Source organism: Pteronotus mesoamericanus, unplaced genomic scaffold (assembly GCF_021234165.1).
Source record: "Pteronotus mesoamericanus isolate MK-2021 breed Mesoamerican mustached bat unplaced genomic scaffold, CSHL_Meso_final contig_182, whole genome shotgun sequence".
Taxonomy (NCBI): domain Eukaryota; kingdom Metazoa; phylum Chordata; class Mammalia; order Chiroptera; family Mormoopidae; genus Pteronotus; species Pteronotus mesoamericanus.
In genome coordinates this window covers 5256835-5271169 of record NW_026555078.1, presented here as the reverse complement: position 1 = coordinate 5271169, position 14335 = coordinate 5256835, and the positions used below count along the sequence as shown (strand labels likewise).

The window sequence follows — 14335 nt, the reverse complement described above, 5'->3', positions numbered from 1 at the left end:
ACCAGGGTTCCTAGATTGTATTTTTCTTACAAAAGGGCCATTATGAAGGCTCCACATCTCCCGTGTGACAGGGTTAGAGCTATATAACACTGCACGCTGTCCAGGGACCAGGAGAATAACTTTCCCAGCCGTGTCCTTATCTTGGAGGCCCTGGGATCCTGGAAAGATGTCCGTGGGAGACAGGGGGACACTTCGGGGGGCCCAGCAGCGCTTCCCAGCTGCTGCACTGACGGGGCCTGGGAGACGGCCCCAGACGGCAGGCTGGGCAGCCCCTCCCGAAAACCTGGAGCGCCCCGAATCATCACTAAATCCCCTTCTCCACGCCAAGAGGTGCACAGGTCCCTGGGCCTGTCCGGCCGCACAGGACATCCTGGAAGCTCTGCACCCCCACCCCACCCCACCCCAACCTCACTTTCTCCGCATTTGCTTTTGAGATCATTTCTTTCTACACGTGCAAGCAGCCATGTGGTTGAATTAGGAGAATGTAGACCGGTCGTCGGGAGAGCAGACTCCCATCCCGACTTTGCAGTCATCTAACTCATTGGGGTCCACATTCCCTTTTTTTATAAAAGGAAGACACTAAAGTTAATGTTGTAAAGTCTATTCCAATTACAACATCTATCGTTTTGCTGCTAGTTATAAGTGTGTTCTCTCTTCCCCACCAAAGCTTCAGGCCATGAAGCTTTGGGTCCCACATTCTTTCCCTTTGCACGGTCATCTGCATTCAAAGTGCCCATCTGCCAGCTGGCCCCTTCCTCCTCCCTTCCCCCCCCACACCCCACCTCTTCAGGCCAGTAAGAATGGAGACATTTGGGTTCAGGTGTATCTGATTTTCCCTTGTATCTCCGAAGGACGCTTGTTGGCATATTATTTGCAAGTATTCAAATATAAATGCGTGCTCATTCGCAGGAACACACAAAAGACATTACAAAATAACTACACAGCCTCTAACAGCTGGTTGCAGCTCAACACTCCAGAGCCCTGAAATGAAACCCTCAGATATCTCACTAAGTAGACTAGGGACATTCTCCTAAATTTTTAGATTAAAGCAAGGAAATATTAGGACTTCAATTCACATTAATTTTTACCACATCCTTTAAAATTTTTCTATTTCTTGTGAATGCTTTATACTCCTCAAACCATATTAGTATAACAGGATATGTACACAATATATACATCTGCATATAATAGGGATCCAGAGACAGAAAGATTTGGTAGTAGCTAAGTTACATGATCACAAAAGTTGAAGGCCATGATCACGCTAGACCATCTCCCAAAGCTGGAGACAGTTACAGAGGGCTTGGTCCAACCACAGCCAAGTGACAGGGGGTGGGGGGAGTCCAGATAGCCCTCTGCCAAGGCCACGCCAGCCAACAGAGCAGCACGCTCCCCGGGGCCCCATCACACCAGGCGCCGACTCCTTCGGGACTCACGGCGGACTCCGTCACCACGGAGAGCTCCCCGTGCCGTGAGCTCCCATCAGCAAGGCTCCTTTTGGCCGAAAGGGCTTGGTCCCCACACAAGGAACCCACTCTCTTTCCAGAACAGCTCGTCTTGGCCCTCACGGCTTCTTTTATTTCAGGAGCATACATTCCATTCAAGGGTGAGGGGCGTTGGAAAGAAAGTACTGGTTTTTTCGAGATCTCACTCTGGGATTTGTGTTATTGAATAGGGAAACTATGAGCTTGATCTTTAAGTAGATAGGTGATAAACAGGATAGAAAGATGGATGGATGACAGGTAGGTAGGTAGGTAGGTAAATAGATAATAGATGGATAGATGAAAATAAAAAACAAATCGGTTTTCCAGAGAACTGTCAGCGACCCACCAAACTAAACGACTCCTTAGGCGGGAGGGCACCTAGAGACACAGTCTGTGAAGAGTGAAAAATCTATGTTGAAAGTAGGGTTCCACTGGTGCATTGAAGGGCAGCTACCGACCCATCGGGGTGGACCTGCCGGGTTAGGATGCGGCCTTCGCCAGAGCACAGTGGACAGGAGGCCCAGGAGGCCAGCTACTCACCCACACACTGGTTGCCTTCATCCATCTGGAACCCAAAGCGGCAGATGGGAGGCCTCGAAATCGTAGGGTAGTTCGGAGCCGGTAGCGGTGGGGCAGCTGGAGGGTATGGGCCTGAGTAGGAGTTCGAGTAGGGGTTCGAGTAGGGCCCCCGATACACCGGATTTGTTCGGGGGATGCACAGGTACCCGCCGTTTTGGTTAACACACATCATGTCTCCTCGGCAGGCCTCAGGGATGGTCCGGCATTCGTCAACATCTGCGAGGCCACAGAAAAGACGGGCATGAGTGACCCCCTGCCGCACTGTGCGGGGGGCTTGGGTAAGCAGAGTTCTGTGCCAAGAGAGCCAGGAGGGACCCCAGAACACTCTTTACGAGCATCTGCTCCCAAACAGTGCCTGGCCTGTTGCTGACAAGTGCACCCAAAGGTTCCCGATTGAGTCAAAATGACCAATGTCCCCCAAGCATCAGCCATCAAATACCACCGTCACGATGGTGGCCTTATCCACAAATACCATCATATGTTTGATACTTTCTGAAACAGGAATCCACATTTGAAATGCAAGTAAACGTATTTTTAAAAAATTTTACGTTACTAAAGCAAATGAAAAACTATCAATTGGCATAAATAGAAGGTAACAGTGAAAATAAGCATTTAACTATTAAAATAGAATGTTTCTCTGTGGGGGTGGCATCTCAGATGCTCTTGTGTGCCCACAGGATACCCGGAAAACACTGGGAGCAACCTGAGAATCGTTCCCATTTCTACTCCAAACAGCAGCTGGGCAGAGGAGAAAGAGCCCCTTCCTTCAAGAAAGACAGGGCATGGCCGAGAGCTAGCTCCTGGGTCAGAAAGGGGAGCCTCCCCTGGACATCAGCTCACACCACGCCAGCAAGCAGGGTGCACTGCCAGCCAGGCTGGTGCTCTGCGTGTTCTGCGTGGAAGGGGAGGTGGGTGTTCTAGGTCAGCAGCCTCGCTGGCCCGGGCGGCGGAGGCCCGAACTCCGCCGCAGCCTGAGATGAGCAGCCGACGCGCTCCCACACACGGGGCCCTCCCGCCAGCCTCGGGGCCTGCACACGCGGGACAGGAGGCTGGCGAGGGTGCCAGGGTGCTGATGGCTCACCCTGGCCTTCTCACCTGGGAACCTCCCACCAGCGCCCACCTTAGGAAAGGAAAAGTGGGGGCCCTGAATGCCCCGCTCAGGAGCTGTCGGCCTGAACTCATCCATGGAACTGGTGGGCCGGAAGGGACGCTGCTGCCCGTCTCTGTGTCCCTGGGGACATCCTCGTGTGCCTCACTTCAAACCAAAGTGCAAGCCTAGACTTTCCAGGGCAGGGTTTTATTCCTCACTATGCATCTTTTTTCTTTTTTTTTTTTTAAGATTTTTTAAATTTATTTTTAGAGAGAGGGGAAGGGAGGGAGAAAGAGACAGAGAAACATCCATGCCCCCAACTGAGGACCTGGCCCACAAGTCAGGAATGTGTCCTGATTGGGAATCGAACCAGTGACCTTGCTGTTTGCAGGCCAGTGTTCAATCCACTAAGCCACACCAGCCAGGGCTCACTTGTCATTTTTTTAAATCTTCAGTCTGCCCTCTGGTTCTCTGAGCTGACGTGACCTCAGGAAAGATACATGATTTGGCCTAAATGAAATATAATTTAAAAGCTATCTATATACCTGAAGTAGGAGCAAGTGGGGCTGCCTTATTCTTTTTGTATACCCTGTGCTCCATCCTCAACAAACTATCCTGCACTCTGAACGTCCTTTCCACCCCCTGGTCTTGGCTCATGCTGTTCCTTCTACCTGGATGCCATTTCTCAGGATCCTACTCCTCATAAACACGGTCCGACACCACTGAGTGTGGTTGGTAAGGTATGTGACTCACACAAGATGGACAGCAATTTGAACATTTTACCTAAAATGTCATATGGTATGCCTGAGTATAACATTGTTATGTTACAGAATTACATGCTTATGATTTTGTAATAAAATATTTTTATGTAATAAAAAGTTGCATGCCCTGGCTGGTGTGGCTCAGTGGATTGAGTACTGACCTGCGGACCAAAGGGTCGCCGGTTCAGTTCCCAGTCAGGACACATGCTTGGGGTGCAGGCCAGGCCCCCAGTAGGGGGCGCATGAGAGGCAACCACACAGTGATGTTTCTCCTCCTCTTTGTCCTTCCATTCCCCTCTCCAAAAATAAATAAATAAAATCCTTAAGGAAAAAAAAGTGCGTTATTTGTGCCAGACCCTGTATGTTATCATATATATATATATAACGATATATATTGAACTGGATATATCTAGATCAATAGATTGACCCAAATCAAGCGTGACCTCCGTGAAGGCTTTCTTTACTGTCCCCAGACGTGAGGCACCACTTCGTCTCCCTCTCTTGCAGGGTCCATTGCTATCGCCTGAGCTTGGGGATGACTCTGCTCCCCCCAGTACACCTACAGGTCGCTCTATCTGGGTGTGCCTCTACGGCCAGCTGATGTCCTAGAACAGCCCCCAAAATGTCTGTCCCATCCTGGGGTCCTGGGATTACCTGAGGTTACCAGACAAAGGGGAACTAAGTAGCAGAGGAATTAAAGGTGCCAATCGGCTGACCTTGACAAGGGGATTATCTGGGCGGGCCCAGTGTGATGACAAAGTCCTTGAAAGCTGAAGAAGAGGCAGAAGCGTTGGTCAGAGACGTGACCAAGGGAGAAGAAGAGATTTGAAGCACAGGAGGCACTTAATGCAGCGCTGGCTTTGCAGATGGAGGAGGGGACCGTGAGCTGAGAGACACGGGACCACTGGAAACTGGGACAGGTCCTCCCCAACAACCGGCGAGGAAACGGGGGCCTGAGTCCTGCAGCCGCAGGAAACTGAGTCTGTGGGGATGCAGACAGGTGCAGCCACTACAGAAATCAGTCAAAACGTGAAAAATGGATCTGCCTTTTGACCCAGTGATCTCACTTCTGGGAATATAACCAAAGGGTCCCAGAACACTAATTCAAAAGAATACTAAGCACCCCTACGTTCATTGCAGTGTTATTCACAGCTGCCAAGATACGGAAGCAGCCTGTGTCCATCAGCAGATGAGTGGATAAAACAACTATGGGACATTTACACAATGGAATACTACTCAGCTGTAAAAAGGAAGAAAATTTTACCCTTTGCAACAGTATGGATTTACAATGTTCTCACCACAAAAAAGAAGTGAGATTATGTTATGTGATGGAGGTGCTAGCAAAAGCTACGGTGGTAATCATATTTCAATATATAAGTATATCAAATGAATATGTTGGACACTTTAAACTTACAGAATGTCATATGTCCATTATACCTCAATTTAAATAATGGGATAAATTCAATTGTGCCAACAAAACACATGAGCAAGGACATAGATTCTCCCCTAGCACCTCCAGAGAGGAACAAAGCCTTGCTGGCCCCTAACGTTAGCCTGGTCAGACCTCTGTCGACTTTCTCACCTCCAGACCAGTGAGATAACACCTTTGCGCTATTTAAGCTACTAAGTCAGCGACCATTTAGTATGGCAGCCAACAGAAACTAATGCAGACGGAGAGCTCCTTGGGGACAGGGATCGAGTCTCACTCATGTTTGCCCCTCCCAGGGCTTTCCCCGGTGAAGGTGACAGGTGACGAGCTCAGAGAAGGTGATGGCGAAAGGGGGTTGTTGACTTCGACCATCCCGTGGCACTGCTTTCTTCCGCAGGCAAGGCTAACACAGACTCCGCAGTGACGAGCGACAGCTGAGGAAGACACAGCCCTGCACTAGGGCTGCCACGGAGTCCCCCTGCCCCACGAAGGATCCTCGGTGGCCTCTTACCTAAACACTGTCCTGACTGGCGGTCCAGGTCAAAACCGTTAGTGCATTGCTGCTGCAGGAGAGAGAAGAAGGAGGCAAGATCATTTTACTGACTTATTTTTGTTTAACTATAAAAGCATTACAATGGCATCACAGAAAGCTCAGGAAATAAAGGAAAAAAGCATTCCTAACACCAACACCTGTGTTACAACCTCTACTTATCTTTTTTTTTGTGAATAATTATTTTATATTTAGCATCACTTTTTAAGCTCCCACAGCATTGCTTCGAAACTCCCCCTTTGAGCGACAGTTACAGGGCTTTTTCACGCTCTAGTCATGAAGCCCAATGCCAACCGCATCTATCCGCCTGATGAGGCATATGCTGTGTTCATCAGCAATTGCTCTCTCAGGGAGCTATTCAACCTCAACGTCTCAGCACCCAGTAGGAGTTTTCTGCACCCCATGAAATCCCCTACTCGATTCTGAGGTCTGCACATAAAATAAAAGCTACTCAGTGACAGAGTCTGTTTTCTAAGCAAAGTAGAATTGGGGAAATGCCTCCATTTTAACCTCAGCAAGACAATTCCACAAGGGCACATCCAGAACTAGATCTCCAACAGTCCCCAGGGGTTGTAGGAAGGGTTGTACTCCTGTACAACATGAGTTACAAGTTTTTGCATTCAGGCAAACACCAGGGGGGGCAAAAGTCAATGGGCCTTTCAGGAGGCCCCTGGAGCCTGCTGTTTGCTAGGAAGAAGGCTACAGGGGCTGCGCTTCCCTGAGGCGCGGGACTAAGCCTGCATTCCCGGAGGCAGGTTCGCCATCTCACAGCCTGGGAGCAAAAGGAACAGAGCGGATGAGCCAGGTGGCTGAGCCATGAAGCTCAGGGAACCCGGAGAGCTGGGTTCCAGCCCTGGCTCTGCAGCCAATGCCAAGTGCAGACACGCAGGGGCACTACTGCTCAGAAAAAGCAGGGCATGTTTGACTTAACATTGACGGTGAGTCAAGGCACCCCCCAGAGGGACACTAATAAAGGTGGGTGCTCCAACAATAAGAATCTAGGGTTGGGAGGCAGAGCACCGAGGTCCCAGCCCTGCCAGTTCTGAACTGCCTCACTTGGGTCAGGTCTGTAATCTCTGTATAAGGAAGAGCTTGGTTTAGGTAAAGCCCCTGCCAAGCCTAGGATTCTAAAAGGCGTGGCCGGACAACCTGGTTTGTAACACGCTTCCAGGCCATCAACAAAGTTAAAAGCTCACCTGTGCATTCCCAGGACTTGGAAGACAGAACGCCAGAATGGTGACAGTGAGTATCCTGTGGAGCAAAACGTAGACATCAGCGCCCAAGGTACTTCCCGGGTCCAGGTCTTAGTGTGAACAGGGACCTCACACTTCTGTGCATGTGCAACAATGATGTCCTTGTGCGTATATAGTGGGGGGGGGGGGGGGGAGCGGGACTCTGCAAGGACCAAGAGGGACCCCGGATACCCCGACCATCCCATACAGAATCGTGTCTCTTCTACTGGTTTCATATGTTGGGATAATGCATTAGATGGCATTTTTTTTCAATAAAAGGTTTTGCTACTTCAAAGAACAGATCTAAAACCCACTGCTGTGGTTTTAACAATGCACCAGCCAACTGCTCTGATCTCACTGCTCACAGAGAGGAGGGCAAGAGTTTTAAACACTCTTATTCTGAAATGGTAACGGACGGAAGGAACCAGCTAGCCCTCAGACGCTGAAAGGAAAGGTAGTTTCCCAGGGAAGGAAGGGGTCGTAGCCAAGTCACCGCGTCCCACAGCATGCTTCATGCTGGCCCTGCAGAAGAAGGGGCCGAGGGGACCTGGGCAACAGGAGAAGCGCAGCAGGAAAACTTAAGGGGAGTCACGAAATCGGGGGTCAGGCCAGCTCTGATCTTCACAAGCCACCAAACCTCTCTGAGCCTGAGATTCCTACCCTTCGGCAACCCAAGAAATCATAGTTGCCAATATGCTTTAAAAATACAACATCAGGCTCTGGCTGGTGTGGCTCAGTGGATTGAGTGCCGGCCTGTGAACCAGGAGGTCGTAAGTTCGATTCCTGGTCAAGGCAAATGCCTGGTTTGTGGGCCAGATCCCCAGCAGGGGGCACACAAGAGGCAACCGAATGATGTATTCACGCTGCTATTTCCCTCTCTTTCTTCCTCCCTTCTCCTCTCTCTAAAAGTAAATAAATAAAATCTTAAAAAAAAAATACAACATCGGTACCACCTCACACCCATCAGGATGGTTACAATCAAAAAAGCAGAAAAGAGCATGTGTGGATGAGGCTGGGAGAAATCAGAACCCTTCAGCACTGTTGATGGGAATATAACATGGTGCGGCCCCTGTGGAAAACAGATTGGCAGTTTCTAAAAAAATTAAAAATAGAATTACCATATGCTCCAGCAATTCCACTTCTGGGTATATAACCAAAAGAATTAAAAACAGGGTCTCTGGTTCGATTCCCAGTCAGGGCACATGCCTGGGTTGCAGGCCAGGTCCCCAGTGCGAGGCATGTGAGAGGCAACCACACATTGATGTTTCTCTACCTCTCTTTCTCCCTCCCATCCCCTCTCTCTAAAAAGAAATACACAAAATCTTTAAAAAAACAAAACAGGGTCTCAAAGACATACTTGCGTACACCCTTGTTCACAGCAGCATTATTCACAATAGCCAAAAGGTGGAAGCAGCTTTTCATTCATTGATCGATGAACAGATAAACAAAACGTGGTATCTACACACAATGAAATATTACCCAACCTTAAAAAGGGAGGAAATTCTGATATATGCTACCAGTTGGACAGACCTTGAAAACATCATGCTTAAGTGTAACAGGCCAGTCACTAAAAGACAAACACTGTGGGATTCCACTTACAGGAAGTACCTGCCACAATCCAAATCAGAGACAGAGCAGAGTGGCGGCTGCCAGCGGCTGGAAGGAGGAGAGAGTGGGAAGCTGTTCGATGGGAAGAGAGTTTTAGTTTTGCAAGACGAAAGTTCTGGAGGTTGGTTGCACAATAATGTGAATGTTAAAACTACTGAACTGTATGCTTAAAATGGCTAAGACGGTTAAAAAAACAACAACAAAGAAACCAACAAAATCTATGCAAATATAGAGCTTTACCTGGTGTTATTATTATTCAGTTCAATAGGGGTTCATCTGAGCAACTAGTACTTGCAGGTGTGGCTTGCCTAAATACTTGCCTAAGGAGGCAGAAGAGTTAAAATCTAGGACCCAATCCCTGCCCTGGAGAGCTGGTTGGGGAGATACATGAATCAATATTATCTACACACTTTGGTTAGGACACTGACAGAAATACCCACTGAGTGTCATGAGAGCCAGGCTCGGAGTTAGGGAAGGGAAGGTCAGGGAAGACTTCCTGGAGGAGGTGACCTTGAAGGCTTCTTCAGCAGAGGAGTGGGACTTGGGACCTGGGACCTGGTTGGATTCAGTGACATGTTCCTGTCAAATAAATCTCCGCTTTATAATCCCTCTCTTCATAATAAGAGTGTTCAATGGACTACAAAGCTCCTTCAGTTCATGAAACAAGGCTCATCTGAATCAACAGCTTTGGGGACTTGGAGAGGCCTGGAATTAAGGTGGCATCCAGAGGGAACAGGGGCCTGATGAGGCGCTGAAGACGCAAGCCCAATTCCTTCACCTAGTCTCCAATCCAAAGAATAAAGACCCTGCGCATCCACAGGTTTTTATTTCATCTGAGTGTCTGCATGAGCCAAAGTTCTAGGATGCTGGAGAGAGCTCTGACCTTATAAAGTGCAGAGCCAGATCCCAGCGCTTTCTGATATCTGCAACAGCCAGATTTATATCTGGAAGGAATGAAAGAACAATAACAAGTTTATTTTCCAGTCTGTATATTATGAATGTCGATGTTTTCCTGTCTCTTCACATGAAGTTTTCTTTCAGTTGGTTATAAAACCCTGTCTCGTTTATGTTGGAGACAGAACAGGTAGCCTGAGTGCAGTGGACCTCAAGAGCTAGTGGAAAAGGCACGCTAACCCCATTGCTCCCCCTCCTCCTGACTCTCCTGTTTGGCTGGAGAGCAGTCCCGGGACGGGTCCCCTCTGTGAGTGTCAGCCTCCAGCCCAGCGCCCAGAAAAAGCCACAGCTGGGTCCTGGGGGCCAGGTAAGCTCTGGGCTAACTGAGAGGGTTTTCCAGAAAATGAAGTAATGCCCAAGTATGCTGCTCTCACATGTCACAAACAGTTGCACCTTGTCATGAAAAACTCCAGACAACTACAAAAAATAAGCTGACTATAGGAATACCAGGGAAACCTCTGGTGCCCATAACGGGTCCCAGGAGCTTTGGAAAACAGGTGGGTCCCCCCCCCCCCACTTTGTGCACCATCCTAACTACTGTGGGGACAGCCAGAATGACCAGCATCACTCAGGGCTGGGTGTCCCCAATCCATGATGACACTATCACAGCTTCATTTTCAGTATATGCACATACACACATGATCTGTCTAAAGCAGCTACGTTTTCAAGACTTTGCTCAGTGAAGACTGGGCAGATATAACCCACATACAGTTCTTCACGGTTTGAAGAGCCCTTGATGGGAATCACAGTTTTCTTAAAGAACAGCAAAAACGTTTGCTTACATGTAGCTCAGTCTGCGGTCCCCACTTTTCATTGGCGTGAGACTTCTGGGTCGCATCCCCTTCCTGGATCCCACATACGGGGCAAATCCAGCCCCGGGATGTGCAGCCCCTCCTTCGCTCGTCCGACAGCCAATGCAGTCAAATAATTGCTCGGGAACTAGTACTGGCTCTCCCGAATTTAAAAAATTCATAAACTTTTGGAAAAACGGCACGCTAACTTGCTGCCCTTTCCGAAAAGAAAGAGGAATCAAGCTCTGAGGTCTTCGCAGACAGCGGTCGGATGCTGGCTCTGAACCCGGATTATAAAGTACCCACTCCCAAAAGAGGGCTTCGCGATGAAAACTGCAGCGGCGCAGCTTTTTATAATTAACAGTATCATTGCATCACTAGCTCGTGCCTTTTCCAATATCCCGACACCGCCTGAATCAGCCCATAGCCATTTTCCACCCATCAGGTTTTCGGGAAAGTTTCCAGACCCTGGAGGGACAAGTCCGGAGGGGAGAACCTACCTTTTAAATCCTGGCATGTCCAAAATGCGTGAGCCGGGGGAGCAAAGCGGGGAAGAAACGGAGCTCGCGGTGCGGGACCCTCGGAGCACTTCCTGACCTTCGGCCTCTTCTGGGCCCGCGGGGCTCGCTGGTATTTTATTCCGGGGGGACCGCGAGCCGTGCAGAAGACGAGGGGAGAGCCTGGGTCCGCCGAGCCACTGGAGAGCCCACAGCGAAAGCACCTGGTTTTGCTTAGCCCTCTTCAGTAATTCAGCATTAAACCAATTGGAGGAGGAATGTTAAAAATGAACACTTCATTTTCTAAGTATGTTAAACAATGCAAATGGGGCCTCAGTCTGGACACAGCTGGTTCAGATTACAGCGCTCACAACAATCTTGGGGCGTCTGCCAGGCCCCAGTGCTCAGCGCTGGGAGGAGAGCCCTTTCCCCGGGGCCGAGCAGCCGCACTCGGGCTCCCAGCATCTCCGCTGGAGGCGATTGGCGGGCAAGTGCCGGAGCGTGGGGGGCGGGGGGCTGGGAGGGCCCCTTGACCCTTTACTTCCCACCCAGGGAGGACATCCCCGCCGGGCTGGGCGGTCGTGGCCGCGGCGGGGGAGGGGGCCCAGCACCCCCGCACCCCCGGGCTTTGGGACACCCATGAAAAGTTAGTCGCCAGTCTAATAACTTGAACTCATGACAAACGCCGCGACAGGGACTTAGAACCGTATGATTTATTAGGAAACCAGAACCAATGAAGCAGAGGCTGGGAGGACGCGACAGGAACTCACGATTTTCCAGAAGGGGTGGAGGACGGAATCTGGCTGACGCTAACTCAAGACAGCGGCTTGTGCAATGCAAGCCTGCCCTCCCCGGGACGGGACGCGCCGCGCCGCGCCCCGCCGGCAGCCGCGAGCCCCGGGCGCGTCCTCGCTTTAATTAAAAAGTGTCCGCGGGTCCCGTCAACACGCTGCGCTCCTTCAACTTACACAATGCTATATGCCAAATATATCCCAATAAAGCTCGAAGAACTTTTTTTCATTAAAAGAAATGTGTCCCTTAGCTGGAAAGTAATTTGAACAACAGAAAAGGTGCTTTGAAAAGACAAAAAGACAGCCAGGAAAAGCAGGATGCTCATAAATACCCTGTAAGTGCTCTGCTAAGTTCTTTACACTCATTATACCGGTGGTTCCTTTTTTTTTCTTTCTTTTTTTTTTTTTAAGGCATCGGAACCCTCTTCATCAACTGGAATCTTACCAAAGACTCTGTTCTATAAAGGACCGAAGCGCGCTGGCGGCGGCCCAAGCGCCCCGTGCCCTACCTGCGTCGCCGGGCGGGGCCTCGGCGGAGCCCCGCCCACCTCCGGAGCGGCGCGGAGGAGGGCCTTCCGCGCTGCGGGCGCGCGTGCGGCGGGCGGCGAGGTGGTCGTGAGCCCCGGGGTCGGGGAGCGGGCAGGCAACGCCCGGGGTCCCGCAGCCGAGGCTGCGAAGGCTGCACGTCCAGCCTTCTCAGGGGGCCTGTGTTGGGTAAGTGAATGGAACTGCACTGGAGGGGGATCAGAGTTTGGCCATCCTGAAGCTGCTTTTTTGGGATTTTGATTTTTAAACTGCTAATGAAGAAAAGCTTCAGAGACTTGGACCCTGCCCGGTTTGCTGCCTGTCTGCTCCGTGGGGAAAGGTCTCTCGCTCCAGGATGGGACCGTAGGAGGTCCGCCTCAGCAGCCTCGTTTGAACTGAGTAGGGCGGCTGGAGGGGTCCGAGGGGCCCATCTACTCCATTTCCCCCGAGTCTCATTGTTTCTGGGCGGGCCAGCAAGACTTCGCCAGCCGCGTGCGTTCAGCCTTCCCAGCTACCTCTCCACCGCCGTCTCGCTTCTGCAACTTGAAACTCCGTTTCCCACTTTGCCCCTTTGTCCAAAAGACCACATCTACCCACTGTTGCCTCGCGTGAGGCAATGCTGTTTCGTGATTATGTGAATTCCCCACGTGCCTGTAGTAAAATTTTGATTTTCCACTCTTCATCTGCCTCTATTAATTTGATTATTGGCCCAGCTAAAAGAATTTAGGAGGTGGGAGGAAAAGTGCTGTTTTTAGCCCCTACAGTACTCTAACGCTACTTTAGCAAGAAGGGCAGGCACAATGTCGATCGTTGACCAGGCTGAGTGGCCATTCTCTTCACTTCGTGTGTGTTGGAAATTTCCCATCATAAAACATTTTTTAAAAATACATTACATTTACGAGGCTGTTCATAGCTCCCAAAGTTTGTAATAGCAAAAGATTGTAGGCAGCCGTAGCATCCACCATTGGGGTACCGACAGAGTTAACAAAGTAAGGGACTTCCAAAAATGGACAATTGTGCAGCCAATAAAACAGTATTAGACACAGAAGAGTAGCTATTGGATGACATCATTTATATAGACATCAAAATGGGTCAGTGACTGGAAGGGGCCCCAGGGGCCTTCTGGGTGCTGGTAATAGTCTAATTACTGATCTGGGTGCTGGTTCTACAGGGAAGTGTGCAGTTGGGATTTGTGAAGTCTTCTGTATGTTACACTTTGTTAAAAAACAAAAACAAAAAAACCCAACAACACTGAAGCAGCTCCATATGTGCTGATATTGAAGGATTTCCCATATACTTTGTAGGTCAAAATAGTAGAATACTGGCAAGTTCACATAAATCAACCTACTATAGTAAGACGTATAAAAGTAAGTTGTAGACCTGGGTGTAAAGTGTGCCATTATTTGAGAAAAAACATATATATACACAAGTTCTTGCTTGCATGTATATAGAAATACAAGACGCTGTTAGCATTGTCTGTCTCCTAGGAAGGCGACTGGGTAGGTGGCTGGGGAAGGGAAGCGACAGGAAAATCTGCTTGTCACTGCTCACTGGTACAATTTGAATTCTGTAGTATGTGCGTGTATCACCTATTGAAAATATGAGTTTAATTTATTGAAAAATATACTCCCTCTATGCAGGGCTATATATGTAGAGAGTTTGAAATGACTCAGTATAACACATAACCTCACTTACGCTATCAGCCTTCCTAAAGGATGTGGAGGGAGGGGAAATCGGGGTGCCCGATTTCTGTGTGAGCAAATAGAGCGTCCTGAAAGCAGAACCGTCCCCGGCCCCAGAGGTGGTGTCCACTTAAAACCGCAGGGCTGGAATGGAAGGGAAAGAACAAGGGTTGCGATGCAAGACTGGGGTCTGAGTTTACCTGCCAGGTGACCTTGGACATGTCACTTAACCTCTCAGCATCTCCGTTTCCTCATCTGCAAAATGGAAATAGTATTAACCTCTCAGGGTTGTTGAGGGAACAAAATAAGTTCATTATCCTCATGGCTGTCGCTGTGTCCAAATTCCCACCCCTACACAATCCTTT

The 14335-nt window shown here is 49.6% G+C and overlaps 1 protein-coding gene across 3 annotated transcripts in view; it reads right to left on the bottom strand.

Annotated features, from left to right (window-relative positions):
* FBLN5 (fibulin 5) overlaps positions 1-11748 on the bottom strand; it is a 74429-nt gene extending 62681 nt beyond the window's left edge. Inside the window, exons 1-5 of one of the 3 annotated variants that reach the window (XM_054567129.1) lie at positions 11743-11748; positions 10976-11214; positions 7087-7141; positions 5852-5903; positions 2022-2276 (exon numbers count right to left, since the gene is read on the bottom strand). In XM_054567129.1, the coding sequence (XP_054423104.1) occupies positions 2022-2276; positions 5852-5903; positions 7087-7141; positions 10976-10992 (379 nt within the window). In that variant the 5' untranslated portion in view covers positions 10993-11214; positions 11743-11748. Of the gene's footprint in view, positions 1-2021; positions 2277-5851; positions 5904-7086; positions 7142-10975; positions 11405-11742 lie in introns of those variants that run through there. The other 2 variants (XM_054567127.1, XM_054567130.1) reach the window with 2 other exon arrangements.
* Positions 11749-14335: the final 2587 nt, after the last annotated feature.